Raw genomic sequence first — 27619 nt, 5'->3', positions numbered from 1 at the left:
ATGCAGTGGGAAGTGATACTCACATCACAAATGTTGCTGGAAAGCTGGATATTTATAATCCAGAGGCTGAAATTGAAGCTTTGTCCCACACTGAGCACAAAAAAAAATCATCTTAAAATGGGTTAAAGTTCTAACTACCGAGACTGGAAACTAAAACTCTGGAAGAAACTGGGGTATAATCTTTACCACATTGGTCTTGGTGATCATTTCTCATCTATAACAACAAAGGCACAAGCAACAAAGGTAAGCCCAAGGCTGGGAACACGGCTCCCAGGCAGAATGTTCGTCTAGCACACGCAAATCTACGGGTTCAATTCTTAGTGCCAGGAGAAAACAAAACTGACAACTATTCTGTTTATGTTTATTAAGCACTAATTTTTTAAAGTATAGACTGTTGGACTAATTATAAAAAATGAGCTTATGCTTATTGGCCATTTTGTTCTTTCATAAAATAATTTTTAGTACATTTTAAAAGAATGATTGTATTTTAGATCTATTTTAGAAGTAATTTTAAGTGAGTCTTGCCAGGCTGAAGCCTCCTTTGGAGCTTACCATACAGAGGTCCCAATGGAGGCTTTCCCTACCCTTCCCCTCCCTTTAATCCTGAGCATTTGCTCTTGTTTCCTTGGCAATGGGGGAAAATCTAAATGGGGGAAGAATTCTAAAGCATTCTTAAGAAAAGCCTGCCAAACCAGTCCCTGCTGTTTGGACTGTGCTGCCACCCTGTGGCCATTTTGTCTACAAACCCAACCTAGAAGGTCCATCTTTTGCTCCACCCCCAACTCCCACGCCCTCCCGAGACAAGGGCTCATGTAGCCCAGGTTGGTTGGCCTAGAACTCCCTACATAGCCAATGATAGCCCCGAATTCCTCCTCATCCTCTTGCCTTTGCATCCCTAGTGCTGGGGTTACAGGCTGAGCATCCACCAATGTTCCTGTACTCTTCTGTCATCCTTTCCTTCCAGGCCAACACTTTTCCTTTCTACTTTTCCCATCAAATTGCCTGGAGAGCTCCCCAAAGCCTACTGCCCTCTGCCCTTCCGCACTTCAAACTTGCCTTTTAAATTCCGGTTCTATTTCCAGGTGACTTGCTACTGCTACATATCTGAGCACTGGCAATGTCAACCACCACAGAATGAATTACATCATTAATTGAGCACAGTGTGCTCAAATAAAAGTTAATAACGCAAGTAATACAATATAAATTACTTCTGTCACCCAAAAAGGGAAACACTTCCTATACAGCCTTCAGCAACCACAACCATCTTGGCTGTATCCCCAATCAGGCTGCCAGATCACCGACTGACATAGTCATCTGAGTGAAGGTCTTTGTAAATGTAGATTTTATAATCTTCATTCTAATTTCATATTTTACGTGGATAATACACACAGCTCATCAGAATGAAGATGAGACATGGCAGATGGGCTAAGATAGAAACTTCTCCCTTCTGGCAGGTGTCCACTGGACACTGGAGGCAGAGACAGGAGAATCACAGATCAGCAAATCTAGTGACAGCAGCAGTGAACACGTGGAGCCCTGTCTCAAGGTAGACGGCCAGGACCCACACCCAAGGTCATCCTATGATCTCCACACAGGTGCCGTTACACATGAGCACCCACACTCTGCGGGGGACGGGAAGACTGGGAAGGAGGGGGTGAGAGGAGAGGATGCCTTTGCAGTCAGAATGGAATTGGGGGATATAATGTTAAGTAAGTCACACAAAAAATCAAATATTATGTTTTCACACGTTAAATATTAAAAGTTGATTTCATAGAAGACTGTAAAATTGGAGTTCCCAAAGTCTGGGGAGGGCAAGGAAAGGAGAATGGTGAGGGTTGACAGAGGACAGGGAACAAATGAAAGGACCCATCTCTAATGTTCTACAGCATAGACAATTAACCATGGCTAGCAGTAATTAATTGTGTGCTGCAAAATTGTGTAGGGATTTCTAATGTTCCCTACTCAGAGAAATAATAAAGAGCTGATGGTCATTACACATAAGTATATTCCATTATGATGTGATAATTAGAATTTTAATATATATTTTTAATATAATTGAACTTCCTAAAACCACCTTACTACACAATTGGTTGGTATTACAAGGCTCATGTTTCCTGTTTCCTCCAGTTTAACTTTCTTTCTGACTTGATTTACCTAGTGTACAACCCATCACGTAAGGCGCATGACACACAAGGGGATGACCATATAGAGACCATGGGACTTGTTAACTCCTTTTCCTACCTTGACTGGAGCCTCTGGCACAGTTAATACTTTTTTATTACATAAGCATCCCAAAAGATTTCTAAAGTTACCACTTTTTAAAATTTTTTGAGATAAGGTCTTACTCCATAGCCCTGGCTAGCCTGGAACTTGCTACAAGACTGACATCTACAAGTCCGGAGATCTGCCAGACTTCACCACGTTCTCCAAGTTCTAGATTAAAGGCATAAACCACCACAAACAGGCTTTTTAAATTAATATTGTATATCAGGGTATCATTTGTTAGAGTTAAGCAGAAGATGAGATATGAGAATCAACTTCCAGTCATTTGTAAACTCATTCAGTGAGGAGCTGCTCTGAACACAAAAGCAAAACCAAGAAGGGCCAAAGGTGGGGTAGGATGAGGTGTAACAGTGCATGTGCCAAGGAAACCAGGCAGGGAAAAGTAATTGAGTGTCGTTAGCTGAGGCTTGGGGAGTGCACATGACAGCCTCAGAAAGTGCAGAACCCAAGATAACATACCAGCCTCCAAGGAATGCCATGGCTGAGAGAGGACTACTGAGAGAGCAGCCTGTCCTCAGTGTGGCCAGTAGCCACCAAAGTCAAGCAATGGAAGCATGACACAAAACCAATACAAGAGGCAGAAGGGGCTTCTGGGGGCTTGCTCTCCCTGAGGAGATAGTACCTTTGCTTAAAAGCTGTCAGCAGTGACCAATGGAAATAAACACAGAACCACCACTTACTCATTCAAGCAGCCTGAGGGAGAACGAGGGGAAAGAGCAGAATGGATCACATCTCGCAGCACCCTGGTGTCTGAGAGACGGTGAGGGGCAAATAGGCCAGGGAGAGAGAAGAAGGATGAAGAGAAAGGGCCGCTGCTGCACCAGAAGCCAAGCTGTCTTATGACAGCGCTACACATACAAGGAGCAAGAGTTGCCCAGGGAACTTCTCAGACAATGCAAAGTGCTGGCGCTTCCCATAAACTCATTTAGACTGAGTCAAGAACTCCCTTTTGGGGCTGGAGAGATGGCTGAGTGGTTAAGAGAATTTGCTACTCTTACAAAGGACCTGGGTTCAGTTCCCAGCATCCATATGGTGGCTCACAAAGGTATGTAACTGCAGTTCCAGGAGTTCAAACTCACCCTTCTGGCTTCTTCATATACTGTGTGTACATGGTGCATGTACATAAGCAGGGCAAAATTCTCATACATATAAAATAAATAAATCGTTTTTAATGTTACAAAAAAGATCCCTTTGTAAAGTATGGGTCTGTTTGTCCAAACTGGGCTATCTTTCAAAATCAAGTCAGCTTAATGTCACAGAAAGGCAGACCTCCCAAGGAGTGGCCCCTTGAGCCTATACAGACAACAGAAGCCCCAAATCTTGTTCACGAAGTGACCCTGGCATCTATTCTAGATGTGAGAGAAGGGGCTGAGAAGACAACCTTAGATTTTATTCTTACAGATACAGAGGAAAAATTTCAACAGATTCACTTAAACAATTAGATATCACCCTTTTATTCAGGCTGGAATAAGCAAGCAGACATGTATATTTTCATCTTTGGAACAGGTGGTTTGATATGCAAATAAAGTAATAAGTGTTAGAGCCGTATCCTAGCAGTAGCTACTTTCCAAACGTTACCATGGCACCAATTCAACCGTGTTCTTAGAGGCAGCCACACCTCAGCAAGGACTAACTTGGGCCAGAAAAATTAAAAGAACTAATTAGAAACTGTGCAAGAGTCCTGACACGCTATCAGAGGGAGTCTTTATGGCACAAATGCCCTCTGAATCTACGTGAAACAGGGCATGGAACTTCAGGGAGGAAACAAAGAAGATGGACCAGTGCCTCTAACACCTGGAGTGTGATCCAAGCCTGGAGACAAAACGGTGGTAATTATAACTGCTAACATTTGTTTTTAGCTCTGAGCAGATTGTGCGCAGATTGGAAGGGCAAACTCCATTCTCCAATTACTCCAGTGCGAACTGTGCCTTAGCAGCACTCACTAGATCATAGTTGGCTGGAACGAGAGCAGCCTGTCCTCAGTATGTTAAGCCGAGGAAGTCTGTCCTTCCATGGCCACAGTCCAGGACCACTCGCCACTGAATGTGAGAAAAAGAATCCTCCGGCAGGTTGGGCTCCCCACATCTCTCATGCTTGCTACCAACAAATCCAAGAGACAAAGCTGTAGGGGGAAGGACCATGCAATGGTGACACAAGCAGCCAGGGACAAGTTCAAACCCACTTGGCTTGTGAGCCAGTTAAGGTTACTGAGATAGCCCTGGGACACCTGGGTAGCAAAAAACAAAGAGACAGATAACAAAAATTATCAATATAAGTAGTCTGTAATCAAAAACACATTCATACAATAAACCTTGAGTTCTATGAAAACTTAAAGGGAATGGTGCTTTCTCCTTCAGGCTGGTGGAAGGACAGCTAGTTGTCATTAACAAGAACAAGACTCCCTGGTTTATATCAAAATCATTGGTCACCAAGATTGCCTTCCAGACAGTAATGCGCTGTGTCTAGCTAAGGCTGAAACACAGGTAGGAGAGCGGTAAAAATAAAGGTATGCCTGGGAAATAACACAGGAGTTTCCATGTTGCTGCCTCTATTGTAAAAGACTAAAGACTTTTACACCTTTAATCCACTTGGGAAGCAGAGGCAGGTGGAGCTCTGTGAGTCTGAGGCCACCCTGGTCTACAAAGCAAGTTCCAGTTACACAAAGAAACCCTGTCTCAAGGGAAAAAAAAAAAAGACCTCCTGCTTTTCTACTTTCCCAAGGGCAGTCACAGGTTGCTATATACTTACTCCTCACACCAGCTTAAAAATGATAATGAAGGCAGAAAAGGCCTTCTTAGTATTTTTCCATATCATTTATGGAACAAAACACTGATACATAAAGGAGAAAAAAATTCATCTGTATCAGTGTGTCTTCCAATTGTTGATGGCATCACTATTCCTTATTCTCTACAAGAAACATGTAGTACTCACACATGACTTCAAAATGCTTTAACAACTACATCATAATGCCCTAGGTAAAACAATAATAGTAATTTGAGAAATAATTTTTAAAGACTGGCCATTAATTACTTAAGGATCAACATCTGGAATTGGATAGCCCAGGAACTGCTGATCTTCTATATTTTGAAGAAACAGTATGTTGTTTGCATTAGACTAATTTTTGAAACCCTTCTAATAGGGCCCACAAACTGAAAATAAACCCTTAGATATGAGTGAATGTGTGCCCACAAACCAAACAATACACAAGTGGTACTTCTAGAAGTCTCAAGCCCTGAGCAAAACTGTTCCTATGAGCCAATTCTGAAAAAGATAACATCTTCAAGTCACTGCCAATGTTTTTAAGAAACAGCTCATTCAAAAGGCAAGCACACTCAAAACCAGTATCCAATATGTCTGGGTATACCAGTCACTACTACATTCAGATCAGAGTAAAGGGAAGAAATCATGAACGAAACAAAAGGCCTGCTTCTTTCTTTGGGCTTTTATAAGTAGGAATCACCAAGATGACATGGGATTTGTACTATTGCCACTAAGCTAATTTTGGTTGAGTCATGCCTGGCACACAGTAAAGCATTTGATATTTATTATATGTGTGATATTATTAAGTTCCAAGACAACCTTATGAATAGGTACTACGATCATCTTTGCAGACAAGGAAGCTATGGCTTCAGAGGCTAAAGGACTTAACTAAAGGACCATTAAGCTGGGGTGCAAAACAACACAGCCTTGAATGTAGGCAGTTTGTGTCTAGAACTTACTACTAACCCATTTTCTGTACAGACATGGAATCCAGGAAACAGGTAAAGTTGTAATCTGTATTTCTCACTAGTCTCCCTCACCACCACCTGACACAGTGTCAATGAGGAAAAATTAATCTTGAACTCTATAATCTACTCATATATCTCACCTTTAGGCTCAAGTGTGCTTCAATAGAGATTGTGCGATTATGGTAGCTTCCCTACAGGAAACTAGGGCTTAGAAAAATCTATACATTGTCTTCAGTTTTTCCTGCTAGTTTTTTCATTTCTCTTCTTTGTTTAGATCTGCAACCTGAAGATAATAACATTAGCAATGGAGCCACTGTATGAGGAGTATATAACACATGGTGGAACAATAGTCAAGCCTTATTACTGGCTAAGCTTCTCTCTAGATTGCACCAACTGCCCTTACCACATTCGGACAGGAGAAGAAGCAAGGGTTCCTTACACAGAATTTCAGAAGATTTTTGGATTTCCATGGTCAACATACCCTCAAATAAAACACCTCTCATTTTATGAGCTGAGAAGTTCCACTGGGAACGTGAAACAAAAGGGCCATGCCAGCAACTGCACTGGGAATCCCAACCACCCAGAGTCAATGCTATTTGAGAGGAATGGTTACCTTGACTCAGTCATATCTTATAGCAGCAACATTAGGCATATCATTCTGTATTCCAGCCACTCCCCTTGTGATGAGGCTAACCATTGTTGCATTAACAAAATGTACAATTTCCTGAAGATGTATCCAGATGTCACTCTTAGTATTTTCTTTTCTCAGCTCTATCATACAGAGAATCAATTTCCTACCTCGGCCTTGAACCGTGAGGCTCTCCAGAGCCTGGCCAGTCTATGGCCCCAGGTCACTTTGAGTCCAATAAGTGGTGGCATTTGGCATTCTATTCTCAAAAATTTTGTTAGTTATGTCCCGGGATCAACTGTTCTCCAGCCCTTTACAGCAGGGAGAATACTGGCTGACAGGTACAATGCTTATGAAATAAACTCCATAACAGGAGTGAAGCCTTATTTTATCGATGTTCTTCGGAGGCAGCGAAGAGAGAGTCAGAGCACAAAAGTTCAGGCAGCTTTGGAAAACCACACCTTAAACAATGCTGATCCCGGACAAGCCAGCCTCAGTCAGGGCCCTAGGACTCCTGTAGTTTCCATGCTGGTGCCTTACAGAGATCTACCACCAATCCATGTGGGTCAAAACCCACAGAAACCCAGGAATGTGGTAAGACACTTGAATATGCCTCAACTGACATCATCTGAGGCCAAATACTTTAGGAAACCTCCCTCGGGCAGGCCTGTGGAGGTGGTGCGAGTCACAAACAGGTCTGGAGGCATCAAAGAGGCAAATGAAAAAAACAAGCAGAAATGGAAGAGATAAACTTTATCTTATCAAGCAAAACATTTGCCAAAGAATTTATTAGACAGGTAATAAAAAAAATTGGACATTCTTTCTCCTAGGTCTAACTGAGATGGAGATAAACTGATGTAATAAAAACAAAATCTGATTGTTTACTGTAACAACTACTGTAAGAGATACTATTTTCAATATAATCCAAAATGTTGGCATAAGCAACTTTATCTCTCTTTCTGAAAGTAACTAACAAAATAAATGCTTTTTAAATGTTTATTATTTGTATGTATATGGGTATTTTGCCTACATGTATGTCTTGCATCATGTGCGTTCAGTGCCCTTGGAGGCCAGAAGAGGACATCAGAAGCCCCGAGACTGAAGTTATATTTGGTTGTAAGCTGGGAATTGAATTCAGGTCCTCTGGAAGATGAACCAATGCTGTTAACGGCTAGGCCATCTCTCCAGCCCCAAAATAAATGTTTTGAGGCAGAAAAACAGTGTCTCTACTCTAGCCTACCCACATCATACTTCCAAAAAGGACATGGACTAAATAACTTCTGAACCTGTTTCAGTATAAAAATACCCTGTAAAATTAGAGCGCACTCAAAGGTACTGACATCAACAGCCGTCTCAGGGGCAAAGCAGTGATTTTTCATTGATTGTTGACCATGGTTGGAAGAACTTTGGGCAGTCCATTTTTTTTAAGTGATTCAAAATTGTTTTGTGTGAGTAAAAGCTCTTCTGCAAATTGATTACATATGACTACAAAAAATTGATTTTTTTTTAAACCTAGCCAGCTACTCAGTTTGATCTTTCTGACTTAAAGTTCTCCCTCCCTAGGTAGATCATAGAAGCAGGATGATGTGTTAGAGTCTTCAAAGGCATCCTCCATCACCTACTATACCAAACTCCACACTGCTCTTGATGGCTTCCAACATTCTTTATTTCCTTATTTCATCAGGATACCAATTTTCTATAGGGTATGTCAAATCAAGTTTCTCTACCTTTCTCCTTCCCTCCCTGCTTCCCCCTCCCTCTTTCTTTCTTCTCCCTTTCTCCCTCCTCTCTCTTCTCTTTCTCCTGTAACATATAACACAATATCCACTCAAAATGAAGGTAGCACAGTTGACTCTCCATCTTAATAAATTCACCAAATCCCTTATCCACTCTGGGCAGGTGCCTGCTTAACCACCCTCCATGGGATATCTTTAGTTGTGTGTTACCATTATCCCTCTTCTATTAAAGCTCCCCAATGCAAAATGTGTATTTCTTTCCTTTTTTCTGATCTCTTCTTCGCTGTATATATATATATAATTTTTCCTTGATTAACCCTCTGAGTCACTTAAACAAAATTATTTTGCTTATTATAGCCCAAATTTGCTGCTTCATTCCTCCCTTGGAAATATGTAAATACATACTATAGAAAAAGTACATTCAAATGCAAATTCCTATTACATTTCCTACATAGTCAAGACTGATTATAAAATCTCTATATAAAGTCATGCTACCCTAAGAAGGTAATATGCTAATATTAACATTAAACCCAATAACATTCCATGAAGGGGGAGGAGGGGATAAGAAAGAAAAAAACTTTCTTAGGAATAGAAATTTAAATTGTGATTAAAATAAACATGAATAAAATATTTAAAGAAAAATTCTGTCTTTAGCCTGCAGATTTTGATCAAAATAATTGAATATAATTTTATCATGGGTATATAGTAATCATTATTTAAAGAGATGTGTTAAAGTTTATCATTAAATTATGAAATCCTATTTCTACAAATTAGAATGCTATGTTGGGGAAAAAAAAGACACCAACATAACAAATTTGGCATTTCTGATTATTATAAAGATAGAGCTGAGGCTGAGAGTCTAACTCTATAATACATGCCTAACACTGTAAGGTCCTGAATTTGATTCAATAGCACCTCTTCTGCCAAATTCAAAAGATAAAATCATTGCCATAAAACCAGTCTTCAAAGTGGTGAAGTAGACCACAGCACCCTAAGATGCACGCTTGTAGGATTTGCTGAAAGAGGCAGGCGGATTACAAGTTTGAGGCCAGCCTGGGCTATGGGGGGGGGGGTGGAATGTTGACAGACCTATAGAAAAGAGAAGTGTCCTTGAACATTACATTTTCTTACTAATCAGATAGGCTTGTGTCACAGTTAGGGTTTTCATTGCTGTGAAAAGACACTATGACCACAGCAAGTCTTATAAAGAAAATATTTAATTGAAGTGCCTTGCTTACTGTTCCAGAGGTTCAGTTACCATTATGGTCGGGAGCATGGTGACATGCAGGCAGATATGGTGCTGGCTACATCTTGACCAGAAGGCAACAGGAAGACAACTCACACTGGGTGGTATAGCCCACCCCCACAGTGACACACTTCCTCCAACAAGGCCACACCCACTCCAACAAAAGCCACATTCCCTAACAGTACCACTCCCTGTGAGATTATGGGGCCAATTACATTTAAACTACCACAGCCTGTAAATGGAATGTGAATGACAAGCCGTAAGTCCAAGCCAATACAGTAAAGCCTTACAGAAGAAAATGTATGCCCTTAGCCACACGTGGGCTACATAGTGAGACCTTTCTTTAAAAAAATGGTTTAAAGTAATGTTTCCTTATCTGTAAAAGCAAGGAGTAAGGGCAGCGATGATCTTGAACTCCTGATACCCCCACCTCCACCTCCCAAGCACTGGGATTAAGACATGCACCGCCACACCCAGTTTATGGGGCACTCAATATTGAAATCAGGGCCTTGTGCATGCTAGGCAAGCATCCTCCTAACTGAACTAGATTCCTGCGGTAGCTCATTTTGAGTTCCAGCTTCTTTAAGAAAACATCAACAAAACAACTTTTCCAAGGAGTGAGCTCTACACATAGTGCCAGGTCTGGCTCACTCACTACACGAGGGTTCCTGGTCATGCCTGGCTGGCCCAGAGACAGCAACAGTGAGAAGTTTAGATGTTCTGGCCCTCTTCAGCAAAATGACAATGATTTAAGATGCTTAAGATGTTCAAGAATATCATTACCAGTCAGGCATGGTGACTCAAGAGGAAGAAGCAGGTGGCTCTCTGTGAGGTCCAGGTCAGAATAGCCAGGACTACATACTACTCTGTCTCAGAAAAAAAATTACATCACTTCCACCATGCAAAAGGAAATTCCAAATGAATAATATATAAGCCAACATATTAAACCACTTTGTGACACAGATCTGAAAAAAGATATGAGGGTATCACCCAAGAAACCAATAAAGGTGAATGGAAGGACACTACCTTCAGTGTGGTTCAGAGTTTGACTCTCAGTTTTGTAGACCCAACTACCTATGGAGTCAATACAAAAGGAATGGATTTAGGTCAGGGGTAGACAGATTTACAAAGCTCCCAAGAGTAACAGGTAAAGACAACTAATACATTGATTTCCAGTGGGATTTAATCTGGATATGCACACAAATATTTAAATCACCTATCTTATAGTCTTTCCATGTATATTTATTATATAAGAAGCTTTCTGGATTTAAATGAGGATTCAAGCAGTCAACCGTATGAGTTAAATGTTTGTGCTATCTGATTCTGCACTTGCATGGAGATAGGCATCTGTCATTTGGGATGAAACAAGGAGGTGTATGCAAGAGCTTCTGTCTTCTAAGTGTTAGGCAGATGCAGCCTATAAGAGACAACACAAAGTCTATAGCCAACTCCTGTTGTGTCTAAAATAATGCCGGGGTGTTGGTGGCGAACGGCTTTAATCCCAGCTCTCGGGAGGCAGAGGAAGGCGGATCTCTGTGAGTTTGAGGCCAGCCTGCTCTACCGAGTGAGTTCCAGGACAGCCTCCAAAACAATACAGAGAAACCCTGTCTCCAAAAACAAAAACAAAAACAAATATATTGATTTTCCTTTGACGTTGTTTGAGATAAGTTCTCACTCTGTGACCCAAGCTGCTCTGGTAGTGACTATGTAGCCCAGGCTGGCCTCCAGCTCATACTGATCTTCCTGTATCAGTCTCCTGAATGTGGGGTTGTAGGTATGAGGCACCACACCCATCTCTCCTGATATTCAAAAGTTTCATCAAATTACAGTTTAACCCTACTGACCTGACCTGAGAGTGAATCTCATTTCTTTAAATTTCTGCTGCATACTTTGACTTCATGTGCGCGCCTCAGCCTTTAACGAGTGAGCTATCTTGCCAGACCTCTGCTAAGCATTTTTGACTCACAGTGCATACAATATAACAAAAAGTTTAGTTCATAGAATAATGTAATCCTATTCATCTCATTTTCAAGGCTCTAAGGAGCTGCATGTTAGATATTTTAGGCACCAGCTCATTCAATAACTCCAACAATCCTATGAAGCATGTGTATTATAATACCTGAAAAGATGGTACCAGAGAGAATTTGTATTGACCTGAGCATCAAATCCTGAAGACTGAGCTAATAGTCAGGTCCATGTCTGACTGCAGAGCCCATGTTCTTTTCTTCAGCACTTCCCTAATGGTGTGTGATGTCTGGGAAACCCAGTGGCCATCAGTACCTCCTTGTGACTTCTCAGTAATTCTGCTTAAACTATACTGCCAAGAGGCATCTTCTAGACTGGGAAGCCAAGGGGCCTGTACAGTACAGTACAGTTAGGGAATCTCAGGTGGTGGCTTTTAACCCACCCCACTCCTCTTCAGCCATCACTACATACCAAACACAGACCCCAGGACTGTCTGATTCTGTGGTGTGCCAAATAGGGCATCCAAGGAAATGGAATGAAGACCATATCACTTACAATTTGTTAAAATTAAAAGCAAACAAAACTACCATAGAAATTCACTTCTTATATACCTCCAAGACCCGAAAGTGAGGATCTTAGGATCCCATGTTCACAATAACAGGTTACCACAAATAAACCAAGTGTCCCTTGGCACATGACTGGGTAAATAAAATGTGGTATTTGTTATATAAAATAGAACCATGGGGCTAGAAAAATGGCCCAGTTATTAAGATTACTGGCTGATCAGACTGTGGTGGCTCATGCCTTTAATCCCAGCACTCAGGAGGCAGAGGCTGGAGGATCTCTGTGAGCTCAAAGCCAGCCTGCTGGTCTACAGAACAAGTTCCAGGACAGGCTCCAAAGCTACACAGAGAAACCCCATCTCAAAAAACAAACAAATAGAAGAAAAAAAAAAACCACTGGTTGTTCTTACAGAGTACTAAAGTTCAATTCCCAGCATCCACATGGCAGCTTACAACCATCTGTAACACCAGTTCCTGTCAGGTGCTGGAGGCAGGAGAAAGTGGGGAATTATTGTTTAATGGGTCTAGAGGTTCAGATCTGTCAAATGATGGGTGGTGGTGAAGATTTTACAATGTGAATGTGCTTAATACCAAACACCTATGCGTTTCAAAGGAGTTATGATGTGCGGGGGGGGGGTGCATGCATGTAGGTGTGCTGGTTGATGTATGTGCTTGTACATGCAGTACACATGGAGGACTCACTGCTCATGCACATGTGTAAAAGCAGGTGGAGGCCAAAAGTCAGTCTCGGGTGTCATTCCCCAATCAATATCCACACATGTTGTTTTGAATTTTTAAGTTCTGCTTGTTAAAAATGTTTAATTGTGTGTGTGTGTGTGTGTGTGTGTGTGTGTGTGTGTGTGTATGTGTGTGTGTGTGTGGTATGTGCACATGAGTACTGACAGCATGAGAGGTCAGAGGTGTCAGATCTCCTGGAACCAGAATTACAAGTGGTCCTGAGCTACCCCACTTAGACCCAAACTCAGGTCCTCTACGAAAAAGATACGCATCCTTAACTTCTGAGCCATCTCTCCAGCCTTGCCTCAATCATGGGATGAGGGGAACAGGCCCCTCACTGGCCTAAGCTCATGGATTTGGCCAAACTGGTTTATTCCTAAGCCCCAGCAACCTGCCTGTCTCATCTCCCTAACACGGGGGATTTACAAGCACATTCTATTATGCCCAGCTCTTTACGTAGGTTCTGGGAATTGAACTCAGTCCCTCTTGCTTGCAAGGCAAGTTTTTTACTGACTGAGCTATCTCCCCAGCCTGGAATTTATTTTTTGGAACAAAGCTGTGTTGCTAGTATTTTTGATAATCAGATTACAGGAGAAAAGGTTGATTTTTAATACTTTGTTCACATAGTTACTGGTAAGGATGTTGGGGTGCAACGGTCTTTTTGCCCACAGATTACTAGGGAAACCAGGAATGTTAAACATGCAGGCTCTCTCCTCAATGGAGGAGATAAAATACCTGTTTTCCCCCATAGAAAGCTGGGAGTGGATATTGTTAATGACCTAATGACCTTTTTGCGTTCTCTGATAGCAGACCTCACCTACCTTTTGCTATAGAGACAGACCTCACCCAAATTCCTTACAATGCTTATCCTAGACTCTCCCTCCCTAGCTTGCAGTTAATAGAACCCATCTTTAGGGGTATGTCACCTGTACTGTATAGCCTGCTGATCTCTATGCCAACTCAGTCAGAGATCAACTCAGTCAGAGGAGGTTATGAACACATATGACTAAAGGTGTCCACAGATTCCAGAAGACATCAAATACCCTAGAGCTGGTGGGGTGTCAGACATCTGATGTGAGAGCTGGGAACCAAACTTGGATCCTCTGGGAAAAAAAAAGTACATACACTTAACTGTTCAACCATCTCTCCAACCCCAACAATTTATTTTCAAATCCATACATCATCATAAAAGTTAATATCTCATTCTCTACAAAGTTTTTTGTTTGTTTGGTTTGGTTTTTTGGGTTTGTTTGTTTGTTTTTGTTTTTTGAGACAGGGTTTCTCTATATTGTTTTGGAGGCTGTCCTGGAACTAGAGCAGGCTGGCCTCAAACTCACAGAGATCCACCTGCCTCTGCAATCCCGAGAGCTGGGATTAAAGGCGTGAGCCACCAACGCTCGGCTTCTACAATGTTAAAAAAAAATGTATCCATTCTTTGGAAGACCAGAGTCTTTCTGGGGAAATGATTCAGTTGATGAACTGCTTGCTGTTCGAGCATGAGGACCTGGATTTAGACCCCAACACCCACATAAAAACTGGGGTAGGAAACTGAGCCTATAATCCAGCACCAGGGAGGCAGAGACAAGAGAATCCCTGTGACTTATTGTCTAGTGAGTCATGTGGAACTGGTGAGCTCCAGGCTCAATAAAAGACCCTGTTTCAAAAATAAATAAATAAAGTGGAGAGGAATAGAGGAAGACACCCAGCGTTGACTTCTGACCTTCCACATGTTCACACATATGCTAGCATCCATATACTCTTATATACACATACCTAGAAGCACAGATTGATAATTAGTTACAATCTTGTATGTACTAATATACAAAGGTTCCACAATTAAATCACGAAACTTTCTGCTGTACTTCACTATATAATCATAAAAGCATGAAAACTAGAGCTAATCAAAGACAAAGAATTTTAAAGGGTTTCCTCACAATACAAGTTGATTTGTGCATTAGTAGGAGCATCAAACTACAGCATAGCATATTAAAACATGCTAAAATTTTTATACTGAGGGATTATGTTGAGAACAGTGGTATTAACCTGTCATTACCAGACATGAAATTCATTTCTTTTATTTTGTAGTACAAGCTTAACAAAGTTCACTTTTTGTCTTCAGGTACTAGGGATTATACTCAAAGCATCATGCATACCAAGTAAGTGTAAGCTCTCTACTGAGCTATATCCTCAGCTTTAACGTTCATTTCTCACTTCAAACAATAAAAAACAATAGTGTTGTGCTCCAGGGCTCAAGGAAATTTTTTTAAATATTTGGTGGCAAGAGTTTGTGAGGAAATAAAAGCACAGAAAAGGTAGAGTACTTGGCTTAAGATACATAAAAAAGACCTCATAAGACAACTTCATTAGGTCCTTGGCCTTTTCTTCTTAACATACATGGGGGTAGGGGATACACACACACATACACACTTAACACCTACATAAGTCACATTGTACTCGTGCATTCTAGTTGGTTCTCTCCTGCCACCATGCCGTTCCCAGCGACTGAACTCTGCTCGTCACAGCAAGGACCTTCACCAGCTGCGCCAGCTCACTGGCCCTGATCCTTGGTTCTTTGCAACATCACAGAAAGAAGGAGCTACAAAGGCAGCAGTAATCCCAGGAAATTAAGATCCGGTCTCCTTTAATGTGGAAGACAACCTAATTATTTGCATAATAAATACATCTTAAACCAAGCAAATCCTTTGTATGAGAGGAAAGCAGTCATTTGAAAAACCCAAAGAGAATAAAATTACCTAGAATCAATTAAGTATCATGGATAACAGTAAAATTTAGAATTTACAAGAAAAATATTGTGCAGTTTCTAATTAGAAGATAAATTAAGAACAGGTTTCTTCAGAGACAAGCATTTCCTTTAAATCTTGTAAAAAAAATTAAATATTGGCCAAGGAGAGGCAAGGAAGTAGTGTATCCATTAAAATACTCAATTTTTAAATGTTACTTTTGAATTAATTTGTGAGATCATTAATTGGCTGACTACCCACTACATCCTAGGCACTTAGTTCACTATGAGGCACTACTTAAAAAGAAAAACAGAAAACAAAGCAAGCAAGCAAACAGCAGCAACAAAAAACACCGTCGCCTTTAACAGTTCACACATGGACCAAAATTCAGGAATCAAGATAATTACATCCTTGAACAACTGACTTTTTTATTCCTCACTGTTCCATTAAGTTGATTTCTACCCCAGAATTCTTCCCCAGTTCTAAAATAAGAGAACAAAAAATTATTCAAGTAAGACAATAGGAAAAACTAAGACTTGGGATTAAGATTGTGTTAGCTCTTAAATCCTTGTTTCTATTTGCACTCAACAGTGCATCTAATGTTTAATTTTCTCTTCAAAGAAAACCTTAATTTAAAAGAACAAAAAGTACAGTCAGCCTTAACATCTAAAAGAGTATGCTGTGTAGTTTTATGAAAGTTACACAAGATTGAAACAGAAAAAAATATTTAAATATTTATTCTAAGTTACATAATGCCATCATCATAATAATGATACCTCGGCAAACGACTTTAAAAGTAAGTATTTCTGCCTTTGTTCTCTTAAGACATGAGCGTTTTTACGAGCTCATAATGTGAATGCTAGTCAAGGAAATGTCACTGCTGTCAACTAAATGATATACTTACGGGGGATACCACATTGCTGCTTCACAAGGAAAAGGAATGAGTTTCACTTACAGTGCTCTCTCTACATGAACACATTCATATATCTGAACATGTGTGTATGCCTATATTCAACAAATGTTTGATCCTGAGATCTTTCTCTTTCTGATTCCCTATTTTCAGTGTGGCTCTCAAATTGTATTGCCTTTTATATTTTACTAACTCATCAAGCATGTACTGACTACCTTCTGAATACCTAATTATTTTTCATGGGAAAAAAAAGGATACATAAGAAAACTTGGACTCTACCCTTCAGAATATTGGGATCTCTTTCACCAGTGAGATAGAACACGACATATCATCAAATAATTTATGAAGCTAGTTCTACAGAACCAATTATCACATTGCACGTATACACAGAATTTTAGAGTCTTTTTGAAGCATTTCCGCGTATCGAACCCTGGGAACATTCCTGTGAAGTGTACATTAGCCCCATTTTTGCAGTAAGAAATCCGAGGTTCCAAACGTTAAGCAATGTGCCTCAATTAAGCAGTTTAAGAAAATCGAGACTTCAGCCAGTTTTCTAATCCCAAGCCCACTGCTCTTTTCAGTACAGCACAGCAAACGAGGAATGGGGTAACTCACAGGACCGTATCCAACCTTCTGTTATATGTGAAAGCAGGTAAACCTGCATCCAAGCAGGGCACAGCCAAGCGCCGGAATTAATTTTATTCTGTAAATACTTGTACTATACAGTATAATACACAGAGCACAGCTATTATTTCTTTAGTCTTAGTGCCTCTCCCTCCTCAATAAGAGCTCTGATCTCACAAACGGGGATGTAGAATATAACAACTTGACAGGCTCCCAGGAACCTTAAACCATAAATATCAACCTTGAAAGTCCAGTTTCTACTAATCCTTGCACATGCTGTTTTCCCTCAGCACTGAAGAGCCTTAACTCGCCCACCCTCTTCTGGCATTCTTGCTCCAAATAACTACTTATTTTTAAGATGTGATGGCTGATTTTACAGAATGCTACAAGTTTGCCCCAATTTCGCCACCCGTCCCCAGCTCCAACCCAAGCGTCTTTCCCTCCCTCCGGATGGAGAGAATACCGAGTTTAGATTCTGCAGGTCCGGCAGCGATGCTGTCTGTCACACAGGTAAGAAGTGACCTCTCGACTCCGTCCTTGGGGATCTCCCGCCGACAGCGCGGCGGGATCCCAAACCCGGGAAGGGGCTCTCAGCTCAGGAACGCAGCCCCTGGCTGCGCTCGGTCCGCAGGGAGGGCTTCGATCACTAGTTCCGTGCTGGGCGCCCAGCTGAGCATCACTCCGCCTCATGCTCCCGGTGACTGCAGGGGACTAGGTCCTGCAGCCAGTCCATCCCACCCCACGCCCGAGTCCGGTCACCCAGACCTCACACCGGACCCCAACAACAAGCCTCGGGCACGGACGGCGGCGGCGGCGGCAGCAGGCCGGGCCACGCGCCCCAGGTGCCCATAGCCTCCAACCCAAGACCCCCCCCACAAGGCTGGACCGCAGAAAAGCGTTTCTATGGGAACCTCCCGTGTCACGTGACGCTCCCCGGCGGCCAATCGCGTCTCGTCGCCGCCTCAGCCAGCTTTCCGTCCGCCCGCCGCCCCCGCCTCCTCCATCGGCCCCGCCCCTTTCCTGCAACGGGTCCGCGCGTGCGCGGTGCGTCCCGCGCGCTCCCGGGCCGACGCGCGCTCCCCCGGGGACGCGGGGGCGGGGCGGGGGCTGAAGGAGAGCTCGAAGCCGAGGAGGAAGCCGGGCCAGGCTGGCGCGCAGGCCCAGAAGCGAGCAAGCGCCGGCTACCGGCGACGCCCCAGAGCGGAAGAGGGAAGTGAGTCGCGCCGGGCTGGGCTCGCAAAAGGCAAGAGGCACCGCGGAGGGGAGGCCAGCGTAGCATCGCGATCCGGGATGTCGAAGAACACGGTGTCGTCGGCCCGCTTCCGGAAGGTGGACGTGGACGAATACGATGAGAACAAGTTCGTGGACGAGGAGGACGGCGGCGATGGCCAGGCCGGGCCCGACGAGAGCGAGGTGGACTCATGCCTGCGGCAATATCCTTGCTCCCGCGGGGGCCGTGGGGACGCGAGGCTCTGGGTGGGGACGGAGGGCTGGAGCTCCCGGAGCCGTGCTCGCGAACTTGCGGGCGCCCGGATTCCTCAGGTGCGCCGCCCCAGCGGCCGCGCCCTCGCGGGCGACCGGCCGGCGCCCCAGTGGGTACCTGGTGGGGACGCGGGCGTCCCGCTTGGAGTCGGCTTTTCTGTCGGGCGTGTGGTTTGCAGAGCGGTGAGATAGTTAATTCCTAGCCGGGAGAGATGGAGTGGTTCGCAAATTGAGGCCCTCGGTACATTCAGCCCGTGGGCTTCTCTCTTCATCATCACTCTTAGAGAAAAGGATTTGGCAAGGTTGCACATAATTCATTAACAGAGCGAAGGGAGTTTTCTTCTCCAAAATTCCCAGTCAAAGCTTGGAGCCTTTACTTGCTAAGAAAAAGCCAATAGGAAAAGGCTAGGGAATGCATGTGGTGAATCCCTGGCAATATTTAAGATGAACCCCAGTGAAGAAAACGGAGGATGAGTCCGTTCTTGAAACCAAAATCGTTTTTCTGAAATTGTTTCCATTCGAATTAAAATATGGCTGTCAGTTCCTGATTCCTTAGTTTGCATATCTGAATATTCATAACCCTGAAATTCATTTGCATCGATCTCTTAGAAAAATCGAAATGTTGCAAAAACCCAAATTGTAGCTTTAGAAAAATCGCACTCGTTAAGTCTGTTCATACAGCTCTTTCCTCGTCAATTTTCTACAAGATTATACTGAAACAACAAATAAGTGAGCAAAAATATTTAGTGATAACTACAATATCGAACATACATATGTCATATAGGTTTAACTTTTATTACCAAAACTTCCACATCAGTTACTACTAACCTGTTTATTTATTAAAATACTTGGACTTTTTTTCTTTTAAAAAGTGTTGTTTAGAAAACCATGCAGCCTTGAGAGTAGTTTATCACCGACTGTAAATAATTTTTATTAGGACTTTTCCGTAGAAGTGGTGAGCATTGCTCTTTGTTAAAAAAATCTTTATGATGGGTATGTGATATTTTATTAAAATAATGTATTTTAGGTAATTTCTGGCGACCCATCTTAAAATGTAAAGATACAATTTCTCGTTATAACTAGGAGATACAGCCCGGGTTGGGTACTACAATCAGACGGAGGAACAAGTGACTCTTTGGTTTTCCTTTTAGGGAAATGACTGCCTATTCTGACAGTCTGATTGGTTTTCCGTTTCCCATGCTTGCTAACTCACTAGTGCTTTCAGAGCCTGATTGAATAGGTATGAATGGTCCAGCCCAGTTTCGAATAACCTGTAGGAAAAAAAGTAGGCTGCCACCTACAGGTGATGTGGATTATTACAGCTCCAGTGGCCCTGTTCATCAATATTAAGCTATTGCCTGTTCCGTTCTGATTGCCAGAGTAATCAGCCAGCATTTCAGTTAATATATAGTGTAGTTTCTGTATAAAGTTTAGAGTTGTTTTCCGATAAGAATTACACACAAATAAGATGGTATACTTTGTGCTTTGTTGGTTTGTAGGCTGCTTCAGTTGGTGACCTAATAATCTGATGATGCAAATTTTAAGGTTTCTTTTTTTTCCTTTTTTCTTTTTGGTTTTTCGAGACAGGGTTTCTCTGTATTGCTTTGGAGGTTGTCCTGGAACTCGCTCTGTAGAGCAGGCTGGCCTGGAACTCACAGAGATCCGCCTGCCTCTGCCTCCCTAGTGCTGGGATTAAAGGCGTGTGCCACCAATGCCCGGCTTAAGGTTTCTTGAATACCTATCTAGACAATTGTGTGTATTTCCCTAGAAAGTGTAATGTCTTTGATGGGGACCAAAGTTAAGATATCTTTGCTTTAAAAATAATTCCTATATTCTCTTAATTGATGTTAACCTTTGATTGACATATTAGAAATAAACAAATGCAGTTTCTAATATCGAACATAATGTCCATAGTAATTTTTGTTACTATAGGAAGTCAAGTCTTAATAAAAAATAGTTCTGTAAAGCAGGGCCTGTCCTTTGTTGTTATCCCCTTAACTGTCATTACAGGAAACATGACAGCTGCGCTCCAGGCAGCTCTGAAGAACCCCCCTATCAACACAAAGAGTCAGGCAGTGAAGGTGAGTTGCCAGCCACAGCATTAGTCTCTGCCATGTCTGACTGTTCTTATTGAAATCCTTGACACTAGAGTTTACCACGTGAATTTTTTGTTTACTTTTTGTTTCTTTTGAGATTGGGTCTAGGTATATAACCTGGCCTAAAACTCACAGAGATCTCCTGCCTCCACTGGGATTAAAGGCATATGCCACCACAACTAGTTTAAAAGGAAACTCTTGATAAGTAAAAACATCTTACAAAAAATAACAGTGTAGAGTTAGGATAATGTGGTGTAGAACACTGTCAATTTAAAGGATGGAGACTTCAGTTCTATTAATTATGTTACTATTACATATATTGTTAATGAAGTTAATATTAAATATTGTAGAAGACACAAGCATGATCATGAGATGATAACCATGCTGCTCCTTGGATCAGTTACTGCCTTTGGTTTTGCTGCATGCTTAAAGAGTTTCTACAAGGGTTTGTATTCTTTAAAAAAACAATCTTACAGTTCAACTGTATAGTAGTGTTCGAGAACTTCTTTCTTAGCAATAAGATTGCCTTTAGGTGCTGGAGAGATGGCTCAATGGTTAAGAGCACTGGCTGCTCTTCCAGAGGACCCAGGTTAATTCCCAGCACCCACATGGCAACTCGCAACTGTCTGTAACCCCAGTTTTATAGGATCTGACACCTTCACACCAATGCATATAAAATAAATTTTAAAAAACTATTTTAAAGGGCCTGCCACGGGTCCTTTCGAGGGTGACATTCAGCCGGTGGTGCGAGGAGACCGACCTTCCACCCTAGGCCATGGCCAAGTTTGTCCGTAACTTCGCAGAGAAGGCCCCGGCGCTAGTAAGTGCTGCCGTGACTTACTCGAAGCCTCGTTTGGCCACATTTTGGTACTACGCCAAGGTTGAACTGGTTCCCCCAACCCCTGCTGAACTCCCTGCAGCTATTCAGAGTGCAAAAAAAATAATTCAAAGTGGTAAAACTGGTAGCTTCAAACAGCTTACAGTTAAGGAAGCTATGCTGAATGGTTTGGTCACCACTGAGGTGTGGATGTGGTTTTATATCGGAGAGATCATAGGCAAACGTGGCATCATAGGCTATGATGTTTGAAGGCTGATCTTTAACATCTGATTTTATTTGAGTTTTTATTTGAATGTTCTTGAACCACATGTAATGAGACTGCTATCTGAATAAAATACTAGCTGTCGAGTAAAAAAAAAACTATTTTAAAGCATTTTAGCTGCAATATTGCATCAGTCCTCTACTAATTCTTACAAAACTACTTGATTGTTTATTGTTTAAAATAGAAGCCAACCAAAGCCCTGTGGTCTGCAGGTCTACATCTCAGGACCTCAAGAACTCTAATGATAGTAGTATAGGTAAATGCATAGTGATTATCAAGGCATTAAATTTTGTATGGGGGAAAGCTTTCTTTGCTTTTTAAAAATGGTTAGAGCATCATTAGAATTTCTGCTTTACTCCTTATGTTTTTTTCTTGTTTTTTTTCAATGACAGTTTGTGAGAGGGAGGTTATAGCTCTAGATACAAAGATTTTTTCTAAATAGAGAAATTGCAGTCTTTAAACTGAAGATGGCATTGATAGTAGAAGTGTTTTTGTAAAATCCTGCCCATAGCAATGATGAAGAGACCACTGTGTGCTGAACAGAAGGAGAAATGAATTGTAGAACAGATTGATTAAGTGTTCCTCTACTTAGATGATGCATAAAGAGATTCCTTTGCTTCAGGACAGGCTTTACCAGAGGGGAGGTTTAGAGATGAGCATAGATGGACCTAATGTCTGTATGGTTTTAGATGGGAGCTTTTAAGAAAATACCACTTTTGAAAGATAGTACAAGATAGATTTGTATAAATCAGTTTTTCTTTTTAGTTTTTTAAGTTTTTAAATGATATAATAAATTGTTAAATTTTCCCATCAGCTGTTAGTAAATCCCCCCTTCTACCTCCAGTTCTGTCAAGACTGTGTTCCAGAGCCCTTTAATCTCAGGAGGCAGAGACAGAGGCAGACAGATCTCTGTGAGTTCGAGGCCAGCCTGATCTACATAGTGAGTTCCAGGCTACACAGTGAGACCCTGTCTCAAAATAAACAAACGAACAGAATGGCAGCCAGAAGCACCCTGTGTTCTTGGAGTCACCCCTAATGGGTGTCCTGCTTCTGTCTTACTCCCGCTGCCGTTGCTGTTGTCAGCAGAGATGCCAATTTTGTCTTACAATGAGAATCAGATTGTGTCTATGGCCTACAGGCCCTCCCTTGTCCTCTCATGTCATGTTCTCTCACTTTCTTGACTGCTTCTCCTACCACCCTGCTCTGCCGCCTCAGGCATTTCGAACATTCTGAATGCTTTGAAACCCATGCTGACAGCACTTGTTCTTTCGTTTATCTGAACATTAGCCATATTTCCAAGCAGTTTTCTTTCACATCCTCCAAATCCTCCTTCAAATTTCACTCCAATGTGGCCTTTGTAAAGTTGTGTTCCCAGCACATACATGTCTAAGTGTTTTGTTATGTATTTACCCACAGGACCGGGCAGGCAGCATTGTCCTGAAAGTGCTCATCTCCTTTAAAGCTAATGATATTGAAAAGGCCGTTCAGTCTCTGGATAAGAATGGTGTGGACCTCCTAATGAAGTATATTTATAAAGGCTTTGAGAGCCCCTCTGACAATAGCAGCGCAATGTTACTACAGTGGCATGAAAAGGTAGGTTACAAACTACAGGTCCTAATAACTGGTTCCTTTACAGAAGAGACTATCACCTGGAAAACAAGACCTGATTGTATATCCTTATTAATACTAATAAAATGCTTGAAGATGAAAAGTTCACATTTGCTTACCAGCCTTGGTCTTAAGAGATTCTGATTTACATTGCATATTTATTTGCATATGTTTAGTACATAACTGATTATATACTTGAAGTATGAATCCCAAGAAAAATTTTCAAATGGAAATCCAGAATTCTTTTACACCAATCAAAAGAAATAACCTGAAATGAAAGGATTGATGTGTGGTACATACAAACAGTGAAATATTATTCATCCATGAAAAAGAATGGAGTTTTCATACATGCTACAATATAGATGAACCTAGAAAATGTTGTACTAAATGACCCAGACACTTAAGAACAAATACTTGATATTTCTACTTACATGAAAGAATCTGAAATAGGCAAGCTCAAGGGAATATAAAGTTACTAGACATTGCTGAGAACTGTGGAGAAAGGTCAGAGTGCTTTGCCTAACATTCCCAAGGTTTGATCCCCAGCACTGTATTTTTGCTTTGTTTTGTTTTCAAAGATTATTACTGACCGTGCCTGTTATCCTGCACTCTGGAGAGAAGTATTCCAGACCAACCTGGTCTATATCATGAATTATATGCTATATTGAGAGGCTATGTCTCAGAGAAGGAGAGAAAAAGAAATTAGTGTTAGTTCTGTGTAAGAAGTCAGTAGATGAACCAGGTGACTCAGTAGGTCAAATCTCCTAGAAGCCTGCCAACCTGAGTTCACTCTCTGGGACCCACGTGGTGGGCAGAAGGAACAGCTACCTACCTACCTACCTACACATACACATACACATACACACACACACACACACACACACACACACACACACACACGTATATACGGTGGACAGAAGGAACAGCTACCTCCACACACAGATTGTGTACACACACACACACACACACGTATATACATTGTACCCACATACATGCACACAAAGCAAGGGTAATTTTAGGTAATCTTTCATCCCAAGCTCTTATATGATAAAAATATAAACAATAGCATTAAAAAGAAAAAGAAAAAAATGACAGATAAAAGGCTATGTATTCTCTAACATTCTTAGAATCCTCAAAACTCAAGGGGCTCCTCCTTTCACCTTGTTAGAACAGGGTTCCTCTTGTTTCTTGTACTATGCTGTATGTTTCAAGTTTAGCCAGCCACATCTTCCTGTAGAGAGAGATGCTGAGATTCCAGATGCTAACCATGACTTTTCTGTGGAGATCCAGCTCAGCGTGCCAGGCTTGTAGTGAGGCACTTTGAACATTGTAAGCCATTTACTCAGCACCACAAGGTCATTTTTTTCCAAAGTCACTCTTTAAAACCATTCTCCAGTCTGAGTGAAAACACATATAAGATAAAACTAAAAGCTTCAGTTAAGTCCCTTTACCTTACATACACTACAGAAGAGCTAATATTTATGAATAACATTTCTCACAGTGTTCCACTATAGTACCTGTCCTAATTATAGTACACCCTTTCACTGAAGGGAGCTCATGTAGTAATTTGTGTGGTCCTTTTACTTGGACTCTTTGTTTGATAGATTCCACACTTGTTTACATTTCACTTCTTTCTCACTGGCTCTGAAGTGTGCACATGTCTTTCTGTCTTCAGTTTGCAGCTGAAGAGCCACCTCTTAAGCCCAACCAACACAAGACCAGTGTAGCCTCAGGGTCACAGGGACACTGATTGGGGATTTGTTATAGTGCAAACATTCTTCTGAGCCGTTTATAAATATATTAACTCATGTAATCCTCAAAAACATGCTAAAATGAGAAACCCTGGTAGGTGAGAAAGTGTATCATGTTTTAAGTCTGTTTCTTCCCAGCTCCTCCCGAGAGTTGACTTTCTAAGTACTGCTCAGTCTGTTGATGCCACAGATCTGTAATGCACCCTTGCCAGCATCTCAAAACGACTGCTCTGGCAGCCTCACTGGCTTGCCAGCACTTTCATCTTGCACCAGTCTGTTCTCTACGGCCACTGGAGCGTTGTCTGTAAAATCCAAAGGTATTCTCATCAGTCATTCCCTTAGGCTTCAGCTGCGTCTGTCTTCCTTGAATACACTCTACCCCCATCTCCACACTGTCTTCAGGTACAGTCTGTCTGTTTCCCGAACATCTTTTGCTGTCAGGCTAGGTAGATGCCCTTTCTCTGCTATTGCTGCACCCTAAGATAACTCACACCACTTCATACATGATACCAAAATGCTGTGTTTATGTAACTGCCTCATAGTAGGCCAAAGGATGTTTATTCATTTTTATATCCACAATACACAATGGTACTCAAAGTATTTTTTCAATAAAAGTAAACCAGAGTTTCCAATTGTTGATATTTAATCGTGACTCTGAATAAAGTTCGTAAGTTCCAAGTTAGAGATCATCAGCTCCTAAGTAATACCTTCTTACCTTAGGAAAATCTTCAAACTGAGAGGAAGTTGGGGTGACTTGTCCCGACTTAAGGTTCTTCCTAACCGTGGTGAGGGCAGGAGATGGAGAACGTCCTGAGTTTGTGTTTGAACACCTGTTTCAGTCAGGAACGTTGTGCTGCAGACATCTTTAAACATTATTTAGACACGGTATGCTAGAATAGTGACCAGTGTGTATTTGGAAGTAAGTTCACAGGGGCAGGAACCCTTGGTCTTTGCTTTCTTTTACGCTCTAGTTCTAATAAGACTACTATTAGTCTTATGCTGAGCATTGCCTGGGACATAATTGACGCTTAGGAAATGATTTCAGTACTCTGTCTAATCTGAGACTTGAATCTTTATCACCCTTTCTGTGTGTTTGGTTTGTTTTAGGCACTTGCTGCTGGAGGCGTAGGGTCCATCGTTCGTGTTTTGACTGCAAGAAAAACCGTGTAGTCCAGCTGGAACTGGACATCGCTCGCAGGAGTGGGAGTTGCTGGTACAAAGACCAAAACAACCAAACGGCACCGCTGCCCTGTGGGTAGCGCCTGCTTCTCTCAGCTTTGCCTTGCTTCCTTTTCATACCTATAAAGAAGAAACTTGCATATCCATTTCCTTGATGAAAATTGAGATAATGTGGAGAAAGTTCTGTTTCAGTGGGGCGTTTGATCCTCTCATAACCATGTCAATAATATGTACACCATTCTGTAATTTATATTCAAGTTTGATTGTACAATTTTTACTCTTTGGCTGGTTTAAGGGTTTTACTTTATTTTTAACCAATACTGAGAGATCTGATCAAATTTGAGGCCAGTTTCCTAACTCATTGCTAGTCAGGAAATGATCTTTATTTTTAAAAATGAGAGACTGGCAGCTATTAACATTGCAAAACTGGACCACACTTCCCTTATTTAAGCAAAATGTGTTTCCAGAGCAAGTAGTGGGCAAGCCCCACTGCCGTTTTCCAGCTTTATTTCTGCTTGCCTCCAGATGATGCTGTGAGTGTAAGTGTGCTACTTCCTGTTAGCATCCAGTTACCATGGCCTCAACCTCTTTGTGGTGACCCAGGGTCCAGAGCAAGGAGTCTTGCTCTCTATAAATGTATTTACAAAATACAAGCGCCTTTTTGGCACATACATCACATTTCCTTCTGATAATAAGTCTGACTGGGGAAACTACCCCAAGTCAGAAAGGACATTGAAACTAATGTAATTCAAACTCAAGCAGCGTCTGTCTGAAATACTGCTTTCTTCAGAAATAAGATAGCTGCCTTAGACATTTACCCAAGTATTCACTGTAACATCTCATATGCCCAATGAAGTCTTCAGTGTTCTTCAGGTGATGGGGATCTCAGAAAATTTGGTTCTGATCCAAACAAATATGTATTCTGTGTTTCAGCTCAGTGTTTTTTAAGAAAGAAAATGTCACACAGTGAAAAAAAAAATTGAGAACCAAATTGGTTCTCAAAAAAAAAGACCGGTGCTTGTAAAAAGTTATTATTATGAAGTAGTTCCAAAACAATCACGTGAATGCACAGAGGGAATCAGCCTGGTTAGTCTTTGCATAAGATGTCAGTTCCAGAGTCACTGAGGTGAGAACCAGTGCAGAAATTCTATAAACTGCTGTTTTGATACCTGCTCTTTTGTTTTGTTCTGTTTTGTAAAATTATGATAAACTTCAGAAAATAAAATGTCAGTGTTGAATAA

The 27619-nt window shown here is 41.6% G+C and overlaps 4 protein-coding genes across 6 annotated transcripts in view; 3 read left to right on the top strand and 1 right to left on the bottom strand.

Moving 5' to 3' along the window:
- Positions 1-18035, bottom strand: part of Rgl1 (ral guanine nucleotide dissociation stimulator like 1) — a 230787-nt gene extending 212752 nt beyond the window's left edge. For both annotated transcript variants that reach the window (XM_005071280.4, XM_040737599.1), the window contains exon 1: positions 17626-18035. The gene's annotated coding sequence lies outside the window, so the exon portion shown is untranslated. The remainder of the gene's footprint in view (positions 1-17625) is intronic.
- Apobec4 (apolipoprotein B mRNA editing enzyme catalytic polypeptide like 4) lies at positions 3872-7636 on the top strand. 2 transcript variants are annotated; one of them, XM_040737601.1, is made up of 3 exons: positions 3872-4112; positions 4641-4766; positions 6286-7636. In XM_040737601.1, the coding sequence occupies exon 3, from the start codon at positions 6316-6318 to the stop codon at positions 7387-7389; it is 1074 nt and encodes a 357-aa protein (XP_040593535.1). In that variant the 5' UTR covers positions 3872-4112; positions 4641-4766; positions 6286-6315; the 3' UTR covers positions 7390-7636. The 2 variants fall into 2 exon arrangements, with proteins under 2 accessions (XP_040593535.1, XP_012969819.1); XM_013114365.3 differs by lacking the exon at positions 4641-4766.
- Positions 18036-18302: 267 nt separating the features above from the next.
- Positions 18303-27619, top strand: Arpc5 (actin related protein 2/3 complex subunit 5). Its single transcript, XM_005071283.4, has 4 exons — positions 18303-18595; positions 20653-20725; positions 23257-23433; positions 26307-27619. The coding sequence occupies exons 1-4, from the start codon at positions 18453-18455 to the stop codon at positions 26367-26369; spliced, it is 456 nt and encodes a 151-aa protein (XP_005071340.1). The 5' UTR covers positions 18303-18452; the 3' UTR covers positions 26370-27619.
- LOC101828270 (ATP synthase subunit g, mitochondrial-like) lies at positions 21471-21926 on the top strand. Its single transcript, XM_040737602.1, has one exon. It carries the CDS (start codon positions 21516-21518, stop codon positions 21825-21827), a length of 312 nt encoding a protein of 103 aa, XP_040593536.1. The 5' UTR covers positions 21471-21515; the 3' UTR covers positions 21828-21926.

The sequence above is a fragment of the Mesocricetus auratus genome, unplaced genomic scaffold, assembly GCF_017639785.1.
Source record: "Mesocricetus auratus isolate SY011 unplaced genomic scaffold, BCM_Maur_2.0 Super-Scaffold_100676, whole genome shotgun sequence".
Taxonomy (NCBI): domain Eukaryota; kingdom Metazoa; phylum Chordata; class Mammalia; order Rodentia; family Cricetidae; genus Mesocricetus; species Mesocricetus auratus.
The sequence above is the reverse complement of the archived record's forward strand: the minus strand, read 5'-3'. Positions and strand labels throughout refer to the sequence as shown.